The sequence below is a fragment of the Rhincodon typus genome, chromosome 7 (assembly GCF_021869965.1).
Source record: "Rhincodon typus isolate 14 chromosome 7, sRhiTyp1.1, whole genome shotgun sequence".
Classification (NCBI taxonomy): domain Eukaryota; kingdom Metazoa; phylum Chordata; class Chondrichthyes; order Orectolobiformes; family Rhincodontidae; genus Rhincodon; species Rhincodon typus.
Window position 1 is genome coordinate 1,769,696 of NC_063338.1, and position 22,784 is coordinate 1,792,479.

The 22,784-nt window shown below is 43.4% G+C and overlaps 1 protein-coding gene and 1 pseudogene across 2 annotated transcripts; one reads left to right on the top strand and one right to left on the bottom strand.

Moving 5' to 3' along the window:
- Window positions 1-2,003: 2,003 nt before the first annotated feature.
- On the bottom strand, window positions 2,004-7,592 carry LOC109919174 (zinc finger protein 239-like). 2 transcript variants are annotated; one of them, XM_048599072.1, is made up of 3 exons: window positions 7,481-7,592; window positions 6,997-7,106; window positions 2,004-4,754 (listed from the first exon to the last, which is right to left on the bottom strand). In XM_048599072.1, exon 3 carries the CDS (start codon window positions 4,416-4,418, stop codon window positions 3,426-3,428), a length of 993 nt encoding a protein of 330 aa, XP_048455029.1. In that variant the 5' UTR covers window positions 4,419-4,754; window positions 6,997-7,106; window positions 7,481-7,592; the 3' UTR covers window positions 2,004-3,425. The 2 variants fall into 2 exon arrangements, with proteins under 2 accessions (XP_048455029.1, XP_020374745.1); XM_020519156.2 differs by lacking the exon at window positions 7,481-7,592 and having other exon boundaries at window positions 6,997-7,138.
- A 94-nt stretch (window positions 7,593-7,686) lies between these two features.
- The window catches only part of LOC109919175, a 29,324-nt pseudogene continuing 14,226 nt past the window's right edge, over window positions 7,687-22,784 (top strand).

Here is a 22,784-nt window from a genome sequence, read left to right on the forward strand (position 1 = left end):
TGTTTCGGGCCTAGACCCTTCATCAGAAATGTGATTTCTGATTTTAAGTGATTTCTGATGAAGGGTCTAGGCCCGAAATGTCAGCCTTCCTGCTCCTATGATGCTGCTTGGCCTGCTGTGTTCATCCAGCTCTACACCTTGTTATCTCAATCCTAAATAGCTTGCCTTTTATTCTGAAACTCTGTCCCTAGTTGCGGACCTCACAGACAGGGGAAGCATCCATTTTGCATCTATTCTCTTCACCTTTTTCAGAAATATATACATTTCTGTATGCTCATCTCACATTCTTCTCAACTCCAGAGATTAGGGAACCTATCAGCTCAATCCCTCCTAATACAGTAGTTCTACCATCTCAGGAATCGGTCTGGTGAAGCTCCACTGCACTTCCTCTATGGCAAGTACACTCTTCCCAAGGTAAGATGACCAGAACTGCATACAGTACTACTGTTGTGGTCTCACTAGTGTTCTGTACAATTAAATAAAGGCTGCTTCAGTTCTCAAAACCTTTTGCAAATTTGTAAACCTAATTGGTTTTGGACCTGGCATAAATAGCTTCCACTGAGTTATAAACAAGGATATTTTTGGACATCTTTCTAATCTCTCACCATTTAACAAACACCTTACACTTTTGATTTTCCCAAAGTGGATAATTACCTGTCACTTCCCCACATTATATTCCATCTGCCATGCTCTTGCCCACTCTCTAATCCAGTCTAAGCCCTTGAAGGCTCTTTACAGATTCCTTGCATTGCACATTCCCACTAAGATTGTGTAATCTGCGATGAGGAAAATGAATCCCCTCCTCCCTTCAACATTATCACCACCAGCTCCCACATCCAAATCATTGATATTGATTGTGAATAGCTGGAGTCCAAGCACTGATCCTTGTTGTGCCCAAAAGGTTACAGACTAGCAACCTGAAAGTGACTCATTTATTCCCACTCTCTGCATTCTGCCTCTTTAACCAGTCTTCAATGCATCCTAGTATATTCCTTTCAATCTGGTGCACTTCAGTTTTATTAGCCTCCTGTGTGGAATGTTAACAAACCCTTCTGAAAATCTATATACAACTCAACCATTCTTCATTCTGCTGGTAAAATCCTTAAAGAACATACATCAGGTTTCTCAAACATGACTTCCCCTTAATAAATCAGTCTGCTCTGTTTAATCCAACAACTATTTTTGAAAATTCAGTAAGCATATCCCTCATAATAGACTGTAGTATTTTTCACCAATTGACAGCAATCTAACAGGTCTGAACTCCCTGTTTTTTCTCCTCCCTCCTTTAACACTGCAGGAACATTTACAACCTCTCAATTTGCAGGTACCATTGCAAAACTAATCATCCAGTCACAGATGTGCAACACAGAAACAGACCCTTCAGTTCAACTCATCTATGCCGACCAGATATCCTAAATTAATCTATTCCCATCTGCCAGCATTTGGCCCATAGCCCTCTAACCCCTTCCTATTCATATACCCATCCAGATGCCTTTTAAATATTGTAATTGTACCAGCCTCTACCACTTCCTCTGACAGCTCATTCCATACACGCACTATCCTCTGTCAAAAAGTTGCCCCTCTAGGTCCTGTTTAAATTTTTTCCCTCTCACCTTAAACTTATGACCCGTAGTTTTGGACTCTCCCAGCGCAGGGCAAAGACCTTGACTATTCACCCTATCCATGTTCCTCACGATTTTATAATCCTCTATAAAGGTCACCCCTAAGCCTCTGCCACTCCAGGGAAAATAGCCCCAGCCAGATTCAGCCTCTCCCTTTAGCTCAAACCCTGCAACCTTGGCAACACCCGTGTAAATCTTTTCTGAACTTTTTCCAAGTTTCACAACATCATTTCTATAGCAGGGAGACCAGAATTGAACACAGTATTCAAAAAGTAGCCTAATCAACGTCCTCTACAGCTGCAACATGACCTCTCAACTCCTAAACTCAATGCATTGACCAATAAAGGCAAGCATATCAAATGCCTTCTTCACTATCCTATCTACCTGCAACTCCATTTTCAAGAATATAAAAGCTGCACCCCAAAGTCTCTTTGTTCAGCCACACTCCCCAGGACTTTAACATTAAGTGTATATGTCCTGCATTTTAACAGACAATTACCAATTTATCTACTATCTCTATAACCATCACTTCGACACTTGACAATGAAGGTCCTGGAAATTTCTCAACTTTCAGTCCCATTAATTTCTCCAATTCTACTTTGTACTAATACTAGAACTTTCCATATTAATTATTTCTGGGAGACTTCTTGTATCTTCCTCTGTGAAGACAGATTCTTTGCTGTTTCTTTATTTCCCATTAAAAATTCTCCAGTTTCTGCCTGGGATAGACCAACTATTGTTTTTGACAATCTTTTCATTTTTGCGTAATTACAGAAGTTTGCTCAATCCAATAAATGGCCTTTTCCAGGTCAGTTGAGGAGAGATCAGCATTCAACACAGTCATGACAGGAAACTGCAAGAAAGTATCAAATGGAGATTGGGAGATGTCTGTCTTACAGGAGTACAACTCAAAGTAATGTTCAACCCTGTGGAGCATCTGTTTATTTCTCTCCCTGTGTACTTCACTGTCTGTCGACTTCAAGCAGGGGTAATGTCAGTGATGGTTGTTCAGAGTTCTCTCTCGATTGCATTGCACACAGCAGGTAGATTTCAATCAGCGATGGCAGTTTGGATTTCTTTGCTCAGATTGACCCAATGTTTATTTGCACTGTATCTCCCTGCAGTATACAAGACTGTCTTTGCTCATTCCAAGTGATAGTGTTCTAGTTTCTGAAGAAGGATCTAGGCCCGACACGTCAGCCTTCCTGCTCCTCTGATGCTGCTTGGCCTGCTGTGTTCATCCAGCTCTACACCTTGTTATCTCAGTGTTCTAGTTGTTGGGTTTATGTTCAGAAGGCTTTGGAATTTGCTTCAATGACAGATGCTACCTCTGCTGAGCAAGTCTGAAACCAGTCTTTGTTATGAGCTCCACATTTTCCTAATATTGATAATTGTGACATAAATTATTTAATCCAGTGACTTCCAAACTTCTTCAATATTAATGTTAATTGATGAAGCATTTATTGATGGGCCTAGAAAATCTTTCAGTAAGCTGCTTCACGTTCCTTGATAATTTCAGTCCATAATGAAGGAGTCACTATGAAGAATGTGTAAGTCAGTAAGAATTGTCAGCAAGAATTAATCAGCACTTTCTTGTTATCAGTAGAATGTCTTGAACACCGAATTGTAGATCTTGTACCAACGAAAAATTAAAGCAGAAGTTCAGAACAGTGATGTAATTGGAGAAAGATCACAGATGGTGTTTTAAAAGGAGACCATGCAACACTGAAAAATCAGTGACACATCCAGAATATTAAGCTCCAGTCAGTTACAGATGTTAACAAACCACATGTTGTCAGACTATCAATCCTGGGTGTGATTAACAGCAGCAGTAACAGCAGAATCCAAACCCTGCACTAACACGTGAACTTGCTGATGTGTCAGCAGATGGGATGACCGAGTGTATCCCTTCCCACACACGGAGCAGGGGAACGGCTTCTCTCCAGTGTGAGACAGTTCATGTAAATGCAGGCTGCCAGACTGAGTGAATCCCTTCCCACACTCAGGGCAGGTGAATGGTCTCTCTCCAGTGTGAGTGCGTTGGTGTGCGGTGAGGGTGGATGACTGCCTGAACCTCTTTCCACAGTGAGTGCAGCTGAATGGCTTCTCCTCGCTGTGAATTCGCTGATGTGACCGAAGGCTGGATGAATTAGTCAATTCCTTCCCACACACGGAGCAGGTGAACAGCCTCTCCCCAGTGTGAACTCGCTGGTGTGCACTGAGGTTGGATGAAGACCTGAACCTTTTCCCACAGGATGTGCAGGTGAATGGCCTCTCCTCAGTGTGAACCCTCTGATGTGACAGCAGGTTGGATGACAGAGCAAATGCCTTCCCACACACAGAGCAGGTGAATGGCCTCTCCCCAGTATGAGTTCGCTGGTGTGACTGGAGGCCCGACAACTGGCTGAATCCCTTCCCGCACTCCAAGCAGCTGAATGGTTTCTCCCCAGTGTGCACTCGCTGGTGTACAATGAGGTTGGACGAACACGAAAACCTCTTTCCACAGTGAGTGCAGCTGAAAGGCCTTTCCTCAGTGTGAACTCGATGGTGTAACAGCAGGTGGGAGGACACAGTGAATCCCTTGCCACACTCTGAACAGATGAACGGCTTCTCCCCCGAGTGACTGTGGCGATGGTTTTCCAGCTGGTATGGATAATAGAATCCTTTCCCACAATCCTCACATTTCCACGGTTTCTCCATGGTGTCATCCCCAATGTGGCTGCGCCGATGGCGCTCCAGCCGGGATGGATAACTGAATCCTTTCCCACAGTCCTCACATTTCCATGGTTTCTCCATGGTATCCCTGTGTTTCTCCAGTTTGGATGATCAATTGAAGCCTGGACCACACACAGAACACGAGTGTGGTTTCTCCCCACTGGGAATGGTGTGATTTCTTTTCAGGCTGAAAAGCTCTTTCCAATGTCAGGAGGCTAGAACACACCATTTGGGCAGGTGTGGGTTTTGTTCTCAGTCTGTTTCCAATCACACAGATGTTTGAAATCTTCCACAAACAACTTCTCCCGAGTACATTCAAAGGCCAATGATGTTCAGCTCATGTTGAATCAAGTAAATATTTCATACCTTGGTGTGAAGGTTTATTTGGTTCACTTTGCGTGGATCTTCCCTTGTACCCTAGAAAAGAGGCACAAAACAAATTCAGGACACAATTCTAGCTACTACACAACAGTTTTTCTTCTCTCGTTCTGCCAGACCTGTAAATCCCTGACCCACAACTTCTCCCTGGGTTGAAATTCAAACTCAATTCCAGCATTTCTTTTCTCTTCTCCCAGTTTTCACCCTCAATCCACTATGGTTGGCTTCCGTTCTCCAGCTGTTGGAGGGGAGGGAGAAGGAGACAGTGGAGGGTGCCTGCCCTTGAAAAAGAGTGATCCTGTGTTAGAGAAATTAAAAACACAAACATAAAGTGAATTTATTCTACTTTCATCCAAAATATCAGCATCCGTGACTGGATTGGACTGAATGAACCCCAACACAAACAGAACACAATGACCATGGGTCAGCCCGGATGTGATTAACTGAAAAATCTATTCACTGTAGTTACTTGTGAATTTTCTGGTGTCTCAGGAGAATGGATGTCTGACTGAATTCCCTGTCAACACGCACAGCAGTGGAATGGACTCTCATCAATACAAGCGAGTTGGTGTCCAGTGAGTTTATCTGATTGCCAGTCCCACAGTGGGAACACCCGAATGGTCTCTGATAAGTGTGAACACATTCATGGGACATTCGGACCTCAGAACTTCCACAGTGTGAGTTCACTGATATCTCAGCAGACGAAAAGATTGAGTGAATCCTTTCCGACATTGGGAACAGGTGAGTAGCCTCACCTCGTGTGAATATACAGATAAATTTCCGGTTTAGTGGGTAATTGAATTCTTTCCCACAATCCCCACATTCCACATGTTTTCCCTATTGTGACTGCGCTTGTGCATGGACATGCCAGATGATTGCTTGAAACCTTACCTGTACACACAGCATGTGTACACTTTCTACTGTGAATGTGCTATAGCCTTTCATGTTCACAATTCAAGGTGGTGTTCAGGTTCTGAGAAACTGGGTTACTCTTTTCAATTTTGATGTGATGTGATGTGTGGTTGAAGCTCCTGTCTGCAAATTATGCTGATCCAGTATCTTATGTAACTGGTCAATAAAAAATGGGAGCGAGTGAGAATCCACAAAATCACAAAGGCAGGTTGTGGAGTCAAAACTAGGAATTAATGGGCATGAATATTGATGGATTGTCACTCGTTCAACAATCTCCTTCAGTGAAGAAACCCCACGTCCTGGTTTGGACTTACAGATGACTCTGGACCTGAAGGAGGAAAGACAGTGTGAGAGAGACCGAGAGCGAGGAGACAGGGAGAAAAGGGTGGACATTTTATGTGTCATTAACACAACAAGATGCTTGACAGAACCTGCCAAATCTATAATCTTGAAACGAAATGCAGCTCCATGGGAAAATCATTGTCCCGAAGTTTCTTTCTAAGTTCACACTGTCTTGACTTGCCCAACATTGAATTCTAGATACTTTGAAATTTTGCACATTAAATAATTAGACATTCAAGCCATTGTCCTCAACCTCTGTTGTAAACACTACTCTGCAGCCACCTCTTCCTGCCAAAGGTGCAAGGCTAAACCAGGCTCCTTGAAAGCTTGGTGAATGATTTGCCTCCAAGATGAGCTTCCAACTACATGTCCACACTATCAGTTAGACCATGTCATTACATCTCAGGAATAGTACCTGGCTCTATCCCACCTCAGCTCATCTTCTTCTGAAAATTACATTATGTACTTGTCAGCACTCAGTCTATTCTCCATCAATCTCAGGTCACCCAGATTATTAAACAAAAAAGAAATAAATAACTGCAGATGCTGGAAATCTGAAACAAAAACAAAAATTGCTGGAGAACCTCAACAGGTCTGGCAGCATCTATGGAGAGAAAGCAGAGTCAATGTTTCAGGTCCAATGACTTTGTCTCATTCCAGATCACTGCTGGCTATAGACTCCCTCACACCAAGTTCGTTTAACCTATGATCTCTGCGTCTGCTGACCCACACAGGCTTCTGATAATGCAGCAGCTCAATTTTAAAACGCCAATTCTCCATCATAGCCATTTACCTCACTATCTCTATAATCTTCTCCAGCTCTGCATCTCTGAATCCAGGGAGCTGAGCCAGTACCCAACATTCTCACTCGAGATAACATCGAACCTCAAGGGTCTGAAGCCTTGAGCTCAGGCTGACACAATTTAGGATGGAAAATAAAAGAAAGGAGGAAGATTAAGGAGTGCAGCCTAACGTTCGCAGCGAACTACATTCCATTGAGAGTAAGACAGGGATTAGAAAGACTCACCCACACGACTCCAGTAAGACATTCCTCGAAGAAAAGGTTTCCTGTCTGGAAATGCTCCCCCACTCCTTCCTTTCACCCCTGCGAAAGGAGTTTCCAGGGGCCATCACTATCTGCCCAGGAGAGAAACAACAATCTCACTTCCTGCTTCCGGACCATCAGTACGCATGCTCGCTACTCCACGTTCTTATTAGCCTATAGGTGCGCATGTTCGCAGCCGTGACCGGTATTGCAGCTGCGCAGTTACTCCTTCAATGTGAATCGGACATTGTCGCCCTCGCAGGGCATTCTGGGTAAAACATACGCCATTGAATCACCAGAATGCGCGATTACAGACAGTTCAAAGTATAAAATTAAAAACGAATAGGCATATAAATTTGCTGAAAGGTAACTGGACTCAAATGGTTCACTGTATTTTCTCTAACCAGATACTGCCTCACATGCTGTGTTCATCTGGCTCTCCTGGATTTTATACCCTATTTTTTACCGTTGAGGATCCGAGAAAGAAACGTCTGTCCACCGTCTGGTCTTCATTTCTCGTGAGGAAAGTTACTGCCAATGGCGAAGTGGCCGAGAAGACCAAATGGCATTGATTGCTGCCTTAATCCATCACCAGAGCATTACTGCGCAGACGCCAGAAGGCCACACCTCGGAAGCAGACTTTTCTTCTGCGTGGAGCATGCGTGATGCGCCTCTCGGAAGCTGAATGTGACCTCAATGACTGAGTCTTAGCGTCTCACAGAACCCGGGACAGAGCTTTCTGCAGTGAAGGTATGGGACACGATGGAGAAGCTGGTTATTGCGGAGAGAAAGTACCTGAACTAGAATATTCACTCTCTGTCCACCGATACCGTCTGAGTTAGTGAGGATTTCCGGCATTTTCTCTATTGTTGCAGACTGCCACCATTTTGTTCGTGTTTCTTTCAGGGATTGCTCCCAGAACCCACTGTAGAAACACAGGCGGACAGGTATGTGGAGGTTCGATGAGGAGGACAGTCCCAGGTCTTGTCTGCGTGTTTTTTTTAAATTTAATTGTATCAGTTTGAGGTAGAGATGGCGGAAAAGCTGCTAGTTTTCACCACGAATTGAACCGAATAATTTCCAGTATGGGACTGTTAGGTGAGGCAAGGTCCAAGAGATATCCAGTTGTTAAATAGGTAATATCCACACGTGTGTGTAAAAAAAATTATACGGAGGGGGTACCGGTACCCGGTCAAGGTTGTCCATAGCCAGATTAGAAATTCCTGGACCTTCGTTTGTACCGAGCCCAGGAAATTCTTTTCACCGAGAAGCGGGTGGTGGGAAGGTGTTGGAGTGACAGGATTTACACACGGCAAATTCAAAGCAAGAGAAACATTTGTCTCTCCTGGACTGAGAAGGATAGGCTTTAGAGCAGCTGAAAACTGAAGATCACTGTGCTGGAAATTACACCCCACCCCCCAGATACTGCATGAGCTGCTGAGGATTCGCAGCACTTTCACTTTCTTGCAAATTTCCCGCAGCCCCATGCTTGTATCTGTTGTAGGGACTGCTCCCAGAGGCCAGTCTCGAACCACAGGCGAATCCGTTAAAGAGCTGCTTTACATCAGAGTGGCAATTGAATGCAGAAATGGGTCCATGGCCTCCTGTGTGGGTCACTTTTTGATGTTTCGTTTTCATCCATAGTGCAGAGCAAGGAGAAACTGCTGGATTTTACCCCTAGCACCACTTCTTGGAGAGATGATCTGTCAATGTTATTCCTGTGATGCGAATGGAGTAAACCGTGTCCTTAAGTATAGCATTGCTCTCACTGTCTCTCCTCCCATTGAGGGCGGAGTCTTGTGAAAGCCCCGGACAGGCAGTGGGTCCCCTTCCCTGAAGCACATTCATGAACAAGTTGAGTATTTATGACAATCCAGTAACTTTTCATGGTCACTATTTGAGTGCCTTTCACACAAATTACCAGATTCAATGCACTCCATTTCACTATCTCCTTAAGTGTCTTAAACAGATCTCTTTCTCATACTCACCTTTTCCTGATTCACCTTTGTTTCACAGAGAATCACAGAGGTGCATTTATTAGCAAGGATTCCAAATAAACATCCTCTCAAGATCTGAGAGTGACTCAAGTCATCAGGAGTTGAAAACCAATGATTTTTCTATATATTTCTGTGTGAAAAGATTCCAAACATTAGTGTGGTGGAAATGAACCACAATCATCCACCTAGGAGTGTTTCAGTGAACTGACTGTGGACAGGTCTTGAACCAGTCACACATCCTAAATAACAGCACACTGTTCATCGTGGGTACAAACTCTATCACAGTCCTGTGTATGGACGAGGAGTCACCTAATAGTGCAACATGGAGAGATATGAGGACACGTGCACCTCAGAGAAACCTTGGAAATGTACGGACTGTGGGAAGGGATTCAAATACCCATCCCAACTGGAAACTCATCAATGCAGTCACACTGGGGAGAGGCCATATACCTGCTCTGTTTGTGGGAAGGGATTCACACGGGCTTTTGACCTTTTGAAACATGAACACACTCACACTGGGTGAGGCTGTTCTTCTGCCCTGAATGTGGGAAGGGGTTCAGGGACTCATCCAACCTCCTGACACACCAGCGAGCTCACACTGGGGAGAGACCATTCATCTGCTGTGAGTGTGGGAAGGGATTCACTCAGTCAGCCCGCCTGCTGAGACACCAGTGAGTTCACACTTGGGAGAAGCCAATTTTCTGCCCAGAGTGTGGGAAGGGATTCAGTGACTCATTGTACCTACTGACACACCAGCGAGTTCACACTGGGGAAAGGCCATTCCCCTGCTCCGAGTGTGGCAAAGCATTCTCTCTGTTATCCAATCTCAGGGCACACCAACTGGTTCACACTGATGAGAGACCTTTCAAATGTTCTCACTGTGAGAAGAGCTTTAAGGGGAGACGTGAAGTCCTGACACACCAACGCATTCACACTGGGGACAGGCCATTCCTCTGCTCTGTGTGTGGAAAACGATTTGTGAATTCAAAAAACCTTCTGAGACACCAACAAATACACACTGATGAGAAGTTGTTACCTGCTCCCTCATGGGAAAGTATTGACTCAGGCATCCCACCTGCTGACACACCAATGAGTTCACAAGTGACTGCAGGGCAGGTGTCGGTTGCTGTTCCTCTTCATGAAACTTTGATTGATCCAATCCCCGGAGGACTGAGTGATCAATGTGACGGCAGATTGATTCATCCCCCGGAGGACCAGGAAGGAGATGCAGTAGAACAGCGAAATATGTGTAACTTGTGATGTGATTTGAGGAAGTCAGCAGATGGTGGCATTGTGTCACTTAAAACACCAGACAGAGAGAGATGCTATGACTTAATCATATTTTCCTTCAAACTGTATCCCATTGCAGGCAGAACTGGGCGCATACACACAAGCACAAAACCAGATTAATAGGTACACATACACACATGTAAACAGGTCACACCAACACAAAAACAAACACACATACAAACAGAGAGAGAGAGAGACAAACACAGACACTCAAACATCCATATAGAGACAGAAACACACTCTCAGTAAATCATCAGGGTTGATCTGTTTAATAAGTTCATTTATACAATAAACATGTTAATTTGTACAATAGATCTGTGTAATCACTACTTGTTTGTAAAATGGATTGATTCATCTGTACAATTCTCAAACTCATTAAAAGTAAACTTGCTGACTTGTTCATTTCAGTCCCACTCGTACTTCGTGTTGATCTGTGTGAAATCCTGTGTTATCTTGTGGAATAAATGTGCCCATTGGTTGCAGAAGCCTGAGTTCCATTGTCTAAATGAACTTGTGTGTTGTGGCTGCTGCTGGTTTGAAACTGTAGCTTTGTCTCTGCGTGGATTTCAAGTCTGGGGCCAGTGTGTGCGGTGAAGAGGTATGGAGGAGAGGGACAGACAGAAGCAGTCTGGACTAAACTACTGAGTTGCTGCTTTCTCTCTCACCTCTTCCCTCCCCCATTTAATCTCTCAAAATTGCCTGTTGATCTGCTCCATACCTAGGGGAGGTGTGGTCCAGAGAAAATCATCTGGGATTTGGGTGGAGAAAAGTCTGAGTGACAGACCTGAAGGTACTTAAAGTAGGTACTGGCAACCATAGTTCCTTTTGTCATATGCACACAACAGGAGCTGAGTATCAGAGGGTTTCTGTCTGTCTCTGTGCATCTGTGTAAAAGAGAATGTAGGTACTGTTGGAATCTCACCTCACCAAACCACCTCCCTGAAGCAAACCTCAGGAGCAGGGCTTGTACCTGGAGATAAGGAGTGTGAGAAACCATTGAGGGAAGTGGGACCCACTGGAATGGTAAGTATCCCCTTGGAGACAGCAAGAACTGCAGATGCTAGAGTCAGTGTCAATATGGTGTGGGGTTGGAGGGAAACAGAACGTCAGGCAGCATCAGAGGAGCAGGAAAGTTGACGTTTCGGGTTTAGACCCTTCACCAGGACAGGACTAGCCCCTCCATGGTTTCTCCTTGTCCTTCCCTAACTCTTGTCTGTTTCTTTCTGACTTTTTTTGCCTCTGTGTCTCTCTCTCTTGGTCTCTGCCTGTGTTTGTCTCCACCTCTCTCTTACATTGTCTTTTTCTTTTGTATTTCTAACCCTGAACTGTCTCTGTACTTTCTCACTGGTTATTTTTCGCCCCCTGCCTCTTTTTCACGTTGCCTCTTTTTTTATCCATTCTCTAACCTCGTCTTACTGCCTTTATCTCTGTTCTTTCCCACACTTTATTTTTCTTTTTCTCTCCCTGTTTTTTTATTCCTGTCTCGTCATTGCCACTTTTTCTTCATTTTTTATTCCCTTGTCTCCCGTTTCTCTGCAGACCCTGTCAGGTTTTGCGAACTTATCCTTCAATTAGATTCCGGTCTCTAACTCACTCCCATATAGCTGATATTCTATATATAAACCACCCTGAACACTTCAATAACATTCCACTCACTCACATGTATCTGTGAGGCCATACAAAAACCACTTCAAACCGCTTGCTTAGATTCTTGTCCATAACTCACTCTCGTGTATTCTAGATATAAACCACCCTGAACCCCTTGTTTAGATTCTAGTCTGTGATTCTATTATTCTACATTTACAACCTTAAATCCCTCAATTAGATTTCAGAATGTACCGGGGATTGAGTTACAGTATGTTCTCTGTAAAACCCCGATCTCCTTGATTAGATTCCAGTTGGTAACTCATTCCCCCTTGTGTTATGCTATGTATACACTTTGAGACCATCAGTGAGATTCCAATCTCTAACTCAGTAGGAACTGAATGGCTAAATGGTAAACTGGGAGCAGGAAAAGAGAAAGTTTAATTTCTGCTATGTTCTATTTCTCCAAAAAAATTAGTTTTCTAGAATGCAGCAGTTCAATAAGGCAGCTCACTGCCACCTTCTCGAGGGCTGATAGGAATGGTGGGTAAATGCTGGCCCACTCACTGATGATCTCAGTCCGTGAACAAATAAAAAACTACAGTGCCTTTGCATTCCTCATCACTTGCTGCTCCTGCAGGCTAACTCAATGTGATGCAATTCATATCGCAGGACACCCACATCACTCCGTAGCTGAGAGTTCTGCAACATATCGCCATTTAAATTAAAGGCTCTTTACTGATTTTTCCTGACAAACATCACACTCTTCATTTAATACCGCATGAGACAATGTTTTACCCGTGTAATGACCATCTCTACATCACTCAATTTGAATACCCCTTACATCCCATTCATGATTTACCTTCCAAGCTATTTTCAGCAAGAAAATATTCATTTTTTTTAAAATCGAAGACTGTCCTGAACTGATGCCAGTTCTGAGGAAGGGGCACCAGACCCGAAAAAATTAACTCTGATTTTTTTCTTCACAGATGCTGCCAGACCTACTGAGCTTTTCCAGCAACTTCTGTTTTGGGTCCCTATTGAAAATCCAAATATCCTTCTGTCAGTCTCTGTCCCTTGGTCTGTATGTGTCTGTCTGTTTCTCTCTGCTCTCCTGGAATATCTGTAAATTGCCACTTTCATCCGTTAACCTTTTTGAGTTAGTTCATGGTGACTGTGTCTCATAGAATGTAGAACAGTACAGTACAGCACAGTACAGTACAGGTCCTTCAGCCCATGATGTTGTGCCAACCTATTATTCTACTAAGATCAAACTACCCTGCATAACCTACACTTTACTATCCTCCATGTGCCTATTCAAGAGTTGCTTGAAAGTGTCTGAAGTATCTGACCCCACTACCACTGCTGGCAGTGCATTTCACACGTCCACCACTCTCTGTGCAAAGAACCTACCTCTGACATCTCCCCTATACCTTCCTCCAAATCACCTTAAAATTATGCCCCCTCGTAATAGTCATTTCCGCCCTGGGAAAAAGTCTCTGACTATCCATTCTATCTATGCCTCCCATTATCTTGTACACCTCCATCAAGGCACCACTCATCGTTCTTTGCTCCAATGAAAAAGCCCTAGCTCCCTCAACCTTTCCTCATAAGACCTGCCCTCTAGTCCAGGCAGCATCCTAGTAAATCTCCTCTGCAGCCTCTCTGAAGCTTCCACATCTTTCCTATAATGAAGTGACCAGAACTAAACACAATATTCCAAGTGTGATCTAACCAGAGTTGCAGCATAACCTCACAGCTCTTAAACTCAATTCCCCTGACAATGAAAGCTAACACACCATACACCTTCTTTACAACCCTGTCAACTTGAGTAGCAACTCTGAGGGATCTATGGACGTGGACCCCAAGATCCCTCTGTTCCTCCACACTGCCAAGAATCCTGCCATTAACCCTGTATTCTGCATTCAAACTGGACCTTACAAAATGAATCACTTCACACTTTTCTGTGTTGAATTTCATCTGCCACTTCTTTGCCCAGCTCTGCAAACTGTCAATGTCCCATTGCGACCTACAACAGCCCTCCATGCTGTCCACCACTCCACCAGCAAAATTACTAATCCACCCTTCCACTTCCTCATCCAAGTCATTTATAAAGATGACAAAGAGCAGAGGTCCCAGAACAGATCCCTGCAGAACACCACTGGTCACCGAGCTCCAGGCTGAGTACTTTCCGTCTACTACCACCCTATGTCTTCTATTGGACAGCCAGTTTTGTATCCAGACAGCCAAATTTCCCTGAATCCCATGCCTCCTTACTTTCTGAATGAGGCTACCATGTGGAACCATATCAAATGCCTTGCTAAAATCCATATACACCACATTCACTGCTCTGCCTTCATCAATTTGTTTTGTCACATCCTCAAAGAATTCAATAAGGCTTGTGAGGCATGACCTGCCCCTTACAAAGCCATGCTGACTATTTCTAATCAAACTGTGCTTTTCCAAATAATCATAAATACTATCAATCAGAATCCTCTCCAACAATTTTCCCACCACAGAAGTAAGACTGACCAGTCTATAATTCCCAGGATTATCCCTATTCCCTTTCTTGAACAAGGGAATGACATTTTCCACTCTCCAATCATCTGGTACTACTCCAGTGGACAGTGAGGATGCAAAGATCATTGCCAAAGGGGCAGCAATCACTTCCCTCGCTTCCCGTAGTAACCTTGGGTATATTCCGTCTGGCCCAGGGGACTTATCTATCCTCACGTTTTTCAAAATTTTTAGCACATCCTCCTTCCTAACATCAACCTGTTTGAGCATATTTGCCTGTTTCACTGCTGTCCTCACAAACGTCAAGGTCCCACTCACTGGTGAATACTGAAGCAAAGTATTCATTAAGGACCTCCCCTCCCTCCTCTGATTCCACTCACAAGTTCCCTCACTATCCGTGATTGGCCCTACCCTCACTCTGGCCATTGTCTTGTTCTTCACATAAGCATAGAATGCCTTGAGGTTTTCCTTGATCTTACCCGCCAAGGTTTTCTCATACCTCCTTCTAGCTCTCCTAAGTCCATTCTTCAGTTCCTTCCAGGCTACCTTGTAGACCTCTAGAACCCTGTCTGATCCTTGCTTCCTCAACTCAAGTCAGCTTCCTTCTTCCTCTTGAGTAGGTGTTCCACATGTCTTGTCATCCAAGGTTCCTTCACCTTACCATTCCTTTCTTGCCTCAGTAGGACAAACCTATCCAGTACTGTCTCCTGTACAATCAAGCAAGACTTCCTCACTGCCAAATCCCAACCCCTAGTAATAACTGGCAATCCATCAGTTGTCCTCTTAATATTTGGTGAAACTGTCATATTAGGTTTCTGTGATTTGTGTACTAGGATCTGGACAATAATGTTTAATAACTTATGTTCTGGAGTGAAGGAGTACTTGACCAAATAATACAGCACGCTGGTGACACACACACACAGTTATTAGGGCACAGGGAATACCAAATAATATGAGGATTTTCAAACATTAAAGCTCCTTTAAATAATACGTGTATGTCAGATTAACACAGGACAATCACACAGCTGGGTCAGGAGCAAGACTCACCTCCCCTTGAAACTGAGAGGCTCCTGGATCACACACTGTATTGGAATCAGATGCTGGTTTTGGGAGCAGGATGTTGCACATGGGATTAGGATGACTATACATATGGATATTAAGGAGCAGGAATCTAATAGAGACACAGAACAGAACAGAGAGAATCAAATAAAGAACTTTGTGTTGAATGTGTGGAGTAGTTCCATTCTTGTGGAGAATATTCAACCAGTCCATCACAGTCGAGAGTTCAGGGATATATCAAATGCAATGTTTTATCTGTCCTGGGAGTGTTTGATGGGGACAATGTGGAACGAGATTTACTTTGTATCGTACCCCATGCTGTCCTTGTCCTGGGCGTGTTTGATTTGTATATAGTAAAAGGAGCTTTACTCTGTATCTAATCCCATGTTGTATGTGTCCTGGGAGTGTTTGATGGGGGCAGTGTAGGGGGTATCTTAAGTCTGGAACATGGGAATAGGAGTATGCCATTCAGCCCCTCGAACCTGTTCTGTCTTTCAATGGGATCATGATTGATCTGTGGCCTGACCCCAGATACCTTCCTTTGGCCCACATCCCTTACCACCTTTCTGTAAAATTATCTATCTCAGATTTAAAACTTAACAACTGATCTGGCATCCACTGCTGTTTGTGGAAGAGAGTTCCAAATGTCTAGCACCTTTTGCATGTCAAAGTGCTTCCTAATATCCCTCTTGAATGTTCTGGCCCTAATTCTCAGACTCTGCTGCTTAGTCTCGAATCTCCAACCAGTGAAAATAGTTTATCTTTATCAATGATAGTAAGAACTGCAGATGCTGGAGAATCTGAGATAACAAGGTGTAGAGCTGGACGAACACAGCAGGCCAAGCAGCATCAGAGGAGCAGGAAGGCTGACATTTTGTTCCTAGACCCTTCTTCAGAAATGAGATTCTGAAGAAGGGTCCAGGCCTGAAACGTCAGCCTTCCTGCTCCTCTGATGCTGCTTGACCTGCTGTGTTCGTCCAGCTCTACACCTTGTTATCTTTATCAACCCTGTCTTGCCCTGTTAATAACTTAAAGACTTCAATCACATCACCCCCTTAACCTTCTAAATTCTAGAGATAACATGGCTCATTTGTGTAATCTCTCCTGACAACGTAACCTCTGACCACATCGAAACCCTTGATAAGTTTCCAATCTGTAAGTCACTTGCATGTATCTATGGCTCTGTACATAAACCATCCCTCAATTAGATTCCAGTCAGTACCACTCCTGGGTATGTTTTTCTATATATAAACCACACAGAACACCTCTGTCAGATTCCAATCTGTAACTCATCCTTGCAAATCTGTATATAAACCACCTCAAATGCCTTGATTAGATTCTAGTATGTAACTCATCGCTGAGTATCTGTTATTCTTCATAAACAATAGCAAACACCTTGGTTTGATTCCAACCTGGAACTCACTCACGTAATTTTGTTACTCTATATAAACCATCTCAAACCCCTCGGTTAGATTCCAATCTGTAACTCACTTCTATGCATCTGTTATTCTGAATATAAACCACCCTGAACCCCTCAATAAGTTTCCAATCTGTAAGTCACTTCCATGTATCTGTGACTCTGTACATAAACCATTCTGAACCCCTCGATTAGATTCCAGTCTGTAACTCACACCTGGGTATCTGTTATTGATATGCAAACCACCCTGAGCCATTTGATCACCTTCCAGTCTATAACACACTCCCTTGTATCTGGTATTCTATGCACAAACCACCCCAAACTCCTCATATTCCAGTCTCGAACTCACTCCAGGGTATCTGTTATTCCAGGTAAAACACATCCCCGAGCCACTCAATTAGATTCCAGTCTGTATATCACTCCTGACTATGTTATTCTATATATCAACCACCCCAGCCCCTTGATTATGTTCAAGACTGTAAACTCACTCCCAGGTATCTGTGATTCTGTACATAAAGCACCCTCAATTAGACTCCATGCAGTAACTCACACCTGGTTCGTGTCTCAAAGGTAGGGTGGTTTTGGTGTTGGAGGGGATAGTTGACAGTGAGTTTAACTCTATCTCTTCCTCAGATTATACCTGCCCTTCACATTTTTGATTGGGCCATCATTAGGGGAACTTTACTCTGTATCAAATACAATGCAATGATTGATGGGACAAAAACAAAGTTGCTGGAAATGCTCAGCAGGTCTGGCAGCATCTATGAAGGAAAAAAAAAGTTAACATTTCGGATCCGGTGACCCTTCCTCAGAATTGATGGTGGCTGGGAAAATGTCAGTTTATATGCAAAAAAAGCGGGGGGGGGGGGCGGCGAGAGGGGGATGCGGTAGGGTGTAAATGATAGGATAGAGCCTAAAGAGAGAGCAGGTGGACAGACAAAGAGTTGATAACGATCAGGCTGGGAGGGTGAATAGTTGTTAATGAGGACTATTAGTGACTAATAACAGGTAGTGTGTAATGGCAGGCAGAGACAGACATGTTGGTCAGGGAACAGGGTGGTGTGTTAAAGTGGCAGGCAACGGGTAGTTCAGGGTCTTTTTTTCGAGCATATAAACTGACGTTTTCCCAGCCACATCAGTTCTGAGTAAGGGTCACTAGACCCGAAATGTTAATTCTGTTTTTCCCTTCACAGATGCTGCCAGACCTACTGAGCATTTTTCAGGAACTTTGTTTTTGTTCCTGATTTCCAGCATCCGCAGTTCTTTCAGTTTTTATTTTTTGATTGATTATTGGCAGTATGGGAATTTTTACTTTAGAACAGACGAACATGAGTAGGCCATTACAACTCCTTCAGACTGGAATCTAATCGACGTGTTCGGGGTAGTTTATTTAGAGTCAGACAGTGATTTAGGACTTCGAGCATGCGCAGCGAGAAGAAAACGTTCGTCCATCACAGTCACAGGCGGTAAGTAAAGGCGTAGACCAGCGTTCGGCAAAATATTCCAGCAAGAAGGATTTATAATTACCAAATTTATGCATCCAGCCCCAAATATGGGTTTTCCGTTGCCGCGATTTAAGCTGCTGAGAGCCTGAGGCTTCTTCCCAGAAGCAAGCCCCGGTCGACAGCCACCATCTCGGATCAGCGGGACGTGGGAGTGCGCGTGCGTAGTTAGCGTTTCGCGATTACCGTGCGGGGGGAGAAGCTGCGTGTTGCCCCGCCCCCTGCTCCCGGTCTCCCTCTTCCCCCTCCCTCCCCAGTCTGTCCCAATGTCCCCATCTGGGGCTCTGCAGTTTTGTTTGGTTCATCCCAGTGGGCCGGGTTACTGCGGTAAAAGAGCAACATGAAGGGGAGGTGAAGCTGGATGTGATAAAAAGCAACAATCCAACTCCTGTAACTTCCCCTGTAAACTTACAGGTGTTTCAGCAGCTGGATGACTGACTGAATCCTTCCTGCTCATGGAGCGAGGGAATGGTCTATCCGTGGTATGACTGCACCAGTGGGTGGCTAGCTCAGGTAGGTAACTGTAACCCTGTCATTGTCCTGATATTTCCGCAGTATCTTCATAGTGTAGGCATCTTTTGTCTCTCCTGGCTGGGTGAGCAGATAAATTCAAATCCGATGGACAGAACATCCTTATAGTTTCTCTCAACTGTATGTGGTGTATTTGTTTTCAGTTTAAGTTAAAACTCTTTTTCCACAGTCAGTTCACTGCAACAGTCTCACTCAGGCTGTGTAACTGGTTACAGCTCTTTCTACAGGCTACAGGAAGACCATATGTAATAGGTACAGGAGTAGACTATTTGGTCCTTCGAGCCTGTTCTGGCATTCAACAGGACTGTGGCTGATCTGACATTCCTCATGTCCACTTTCCAGTGCTTTTCCTGTAGCCCTTGATTCTCTAGTGATCAAGAATTTATCTATCTCAGCCTTGTATATACACAAGTACTTTGCTCCCACAGTTTTCTGTGACACAACGTTACAAAGACTCTGAACCCTTTGAGAAAAAATTCCTCTTCATCTCAGCTTCAATTTGGTATCTCTTTATTCTTAGACTATGCTTTCTGGCCCGAGACTCCCCAAACAGAGGGAGTATCCTCTCAGCATTTACCCTGTCGAGCCCCTTCAAAATCTGATTTGCTTTGACGGGGTCACCTCTCATTGTTCTTTTTTTTCCCCCAGTGTGTAGTGTTGCACTCACTCAATCTGCGTCACTGGTTAAAGATCTTACCACTGTGCACTGTGTTAGAACTGATTTTAAACAAAAAAAATGCTTTGAATCTGAGAGCTGAACGGTGATCTTTGGACTGATTTGATTTTGATTTTGAATATTTTATTGTCACATCTACTCAAGTATAGAAGTACAGTGAAAACTGTATAATGTCACCACACAGGACAACATCTTAGGGGCAAGTACCTAGGTACAGGATCTTAAGAACAAGGCAGAAAGACAGAATAAAGTTAAAAGTTAAACATTGCAGTAATTATAGTATAGAGTACAACATGCAAAATAAGATTAAAAGTTAGACTGTGGGCAGCAGGTTGTGTTTAAAAAAATAAACAAGCTGGTGTTTGTTTTTGAGGCCAGACTTGGAGGTTACTTGCAGGTTCATTCTTGATCAAAAACTCTGTAGACTGTTTTGGCCATTAATGAGGTAAGTATCTGGGAATTGGTGTCAGCAAGTCTAGGACAGGACATGATCAAACAGAAGGAAGGGCTAGAGTTTTTTGAACTGGGGCTTTGGAGAAAAGGTGTTTGGCTGTTGATGCTACAGAATGAGGGTTTGACAATGCTGTGTACCTGTGAAACAATGCATCATGGTAACTGCTTAACTTGTCTGTGATCAATTCTGTTTATTTTTATTTAATTTATTCCTTAACTGTTTAGTTATCTGTCTTTGGTGTGAATAGAGATGAAAACAAAGGGTATTGGATTAAATCATTGTGCTCACTGAGGAGTATGTACAGTATTCTGTTGGGAGATGCTTATCTGTGTGCTAGTGATGGAGATTGATGGAAAAGTGTTTGTGTGCACATCTTGGTCACTGAGCTGGCCGCCAAAGTGAAAGAGGCTAAGAGGACAGACCAGAGAGTAGAGGGAAAGAACCGAGTGGAGTGGGGAATTTGGAAATTGGGACTTTTTTCAACTGAGACCCCACCACAAATCCCTGGCCCATTGTTTCTCTCAGTGCTCCCCCGTCCCTTGCTGTTCCCTGTCCAATGTCACCCTGCCGCCACTGCTTCCCACTTGCTGCTTCTTCCTGTTCGTCATCCCCCTTCCTCCTCCCTGACCCCCTCTCATTATGGGTTTATGTGAGCCTTGTTTGGTGTTTTGTTGTTGTTATTTCTGCCAGCAGTATCTAAATGAGAGGTTTCTACAGCTGCCCCTCTCTGGTTTAATGCTGCTGATTTTCCAGCTTCATCTTCCCATGGTCAGGAGTTATTTGCCCTGCACTGGAGATAATGTCTGCTTCTGTGCTAATATTGACCATCAAATACTTGTTACAGCATAAGGATCGCAACCCAAAACAAAACAGCCTCACTATCACTGGATTCACAACACAGTGAGATTAAAACATTGAATAATGCTCAAAATTATTCAAATGTTTCTAACCAAACTTTATGAACAACAGATCTTGGACATCAAGTTTATAGAAAGAAGAAATAACAATAAGTAGGGTAAAGCAAATGTAAACAACTGGACAATCTAATTAATATCTGTGATTTTAAACACAAATCTTCTTTGTTCAGAACGTCCACTCTCACTGATTGACAGACACAGATAAGGGATATTTTAAACAGAAAATAAAATAAATGTAAATTGTCAGTTCAATTAAGCAGTTTCCAACAATGGATGCCAAGCATTTGTGCAATCCTTGGATAATGAGTTGTTCACAGGCATGTAAAACTTTACCTAATTTCTAAGTCAGCAATAAATGTAAACAGTTTCAGCAAACTTCCATAAATATTTGCCTATTTCCTACATACTATTTTGCTTTTCTGACAGCATTCAACAATTTGAAAACTGGAAAGAAAATGAGACGGAGCAGCCAAGCCAGAAGCTTCCAAACTCACTCCGTGCCTCCCTGACCATCTTGGAACTGCTCCAGCTTGTGTGGTGAAGCTACTCCCAGATTGCTGTTTAGTAAGGAGTTACAGGATAGGATTTTTGTCCAGTGGTGATGAGGTAGCTCAGGTATCTGTCAGTTACAATCATTTTGTTTTTATATCGTACCTTTAACAGAATAGAAACATGGAAAATAGAAACAAGAGTAGGCCATTATGACGTTTGACCCATATCCTTTGATTCCTTTAGCCCTCAGAACTACATCTATATTCTTCTCAGAAAAATTCAATGTTTTGGCCTAAATCGATTTGTGCGGCAGCAAATTCCATGGGCTCACCAATCTGAGAAAAGAAATATTTCCTCATCTTAGTCCTAAACAACTTACCCCATCTCCTTAAACTTTGACTCACCAGTTATTGAGAGCATCCTTCCTGCATTTATCTTGTTAGTCCTGTTAGAATTTTATTGGGTTTCAGTGAGATTCTTTATCCTTCTAAACTCCAGTGAATTTTGTCTTAACCAATCCATTTATGTCCTCGTAAATCAGTCCTGCCATCCCAGGAATCTGTCTGGTAAACCTTTGTTGTATCGCCTCCATAGCCAAAACAACCTTTGTCAGATAAGCATTCCAAACCTTCACACAATACTCCAGGTGTGGTGTCATCAAGACCTTGTAAAATTTCAGCAAGGCGTCCCTGCTCCTGTACTCAAATCCTCTCGCTTTGAAGGCCGACATACCATTTGCCTTCTTCGCCTCCTGCTGCACCTGTATGCTTATTTTCAGTCACTTGTGTACTAGGACACCAGGTCTTATTTCGTCTCCCACTTTCCCAACCTCTCGCTATTCAGATAATAACCTGTCTTCCTGTTTTTGCGACCAGACTGGATCACCTCCCATTTATCCACATTACTCTTCATCTGCCTTGCATTTTTGCCCACTCACTCAACATCTTCAAATCACTCTGAAGCATATCTGCATCTTTCTCACAGTTCATTGTCTCACTCAGCTTCATGTAATTCTACAAGCTTGGAGATATGACATTTAAGTTTCTTAATCTAAACCATTCATATATATTTTGAATAGCTGGGGTCCAAACACTGCGCTACCAAGGTGCTCACTGGCTGATATGCAAAAAAAATGACCGACTCTTGGTTTCCCGTCTGCCAGCTAGCTCTGTATCCACAGCAATAAATTCCGTCCCCATCCGATGTGAGTCATAGATAGAGTCATAGAGTTATACAAGATGGAAACAGACCGTTTGGTCCAACCACTTCATGCTAACTATAATCCCAAACTAAACTAGTCCCACCAGTCTGCATTTGGCCCATATCCCTCCAAA

Coding starts and splice junctions, on each gene's coding strand:
- LOC109919174 (XM_048599072.1), bottom strand. CDS start 4,418: ATGGAGAAACCATGGAAATGTGAGGACTGTGGGAAAGGATTCAGTTAT.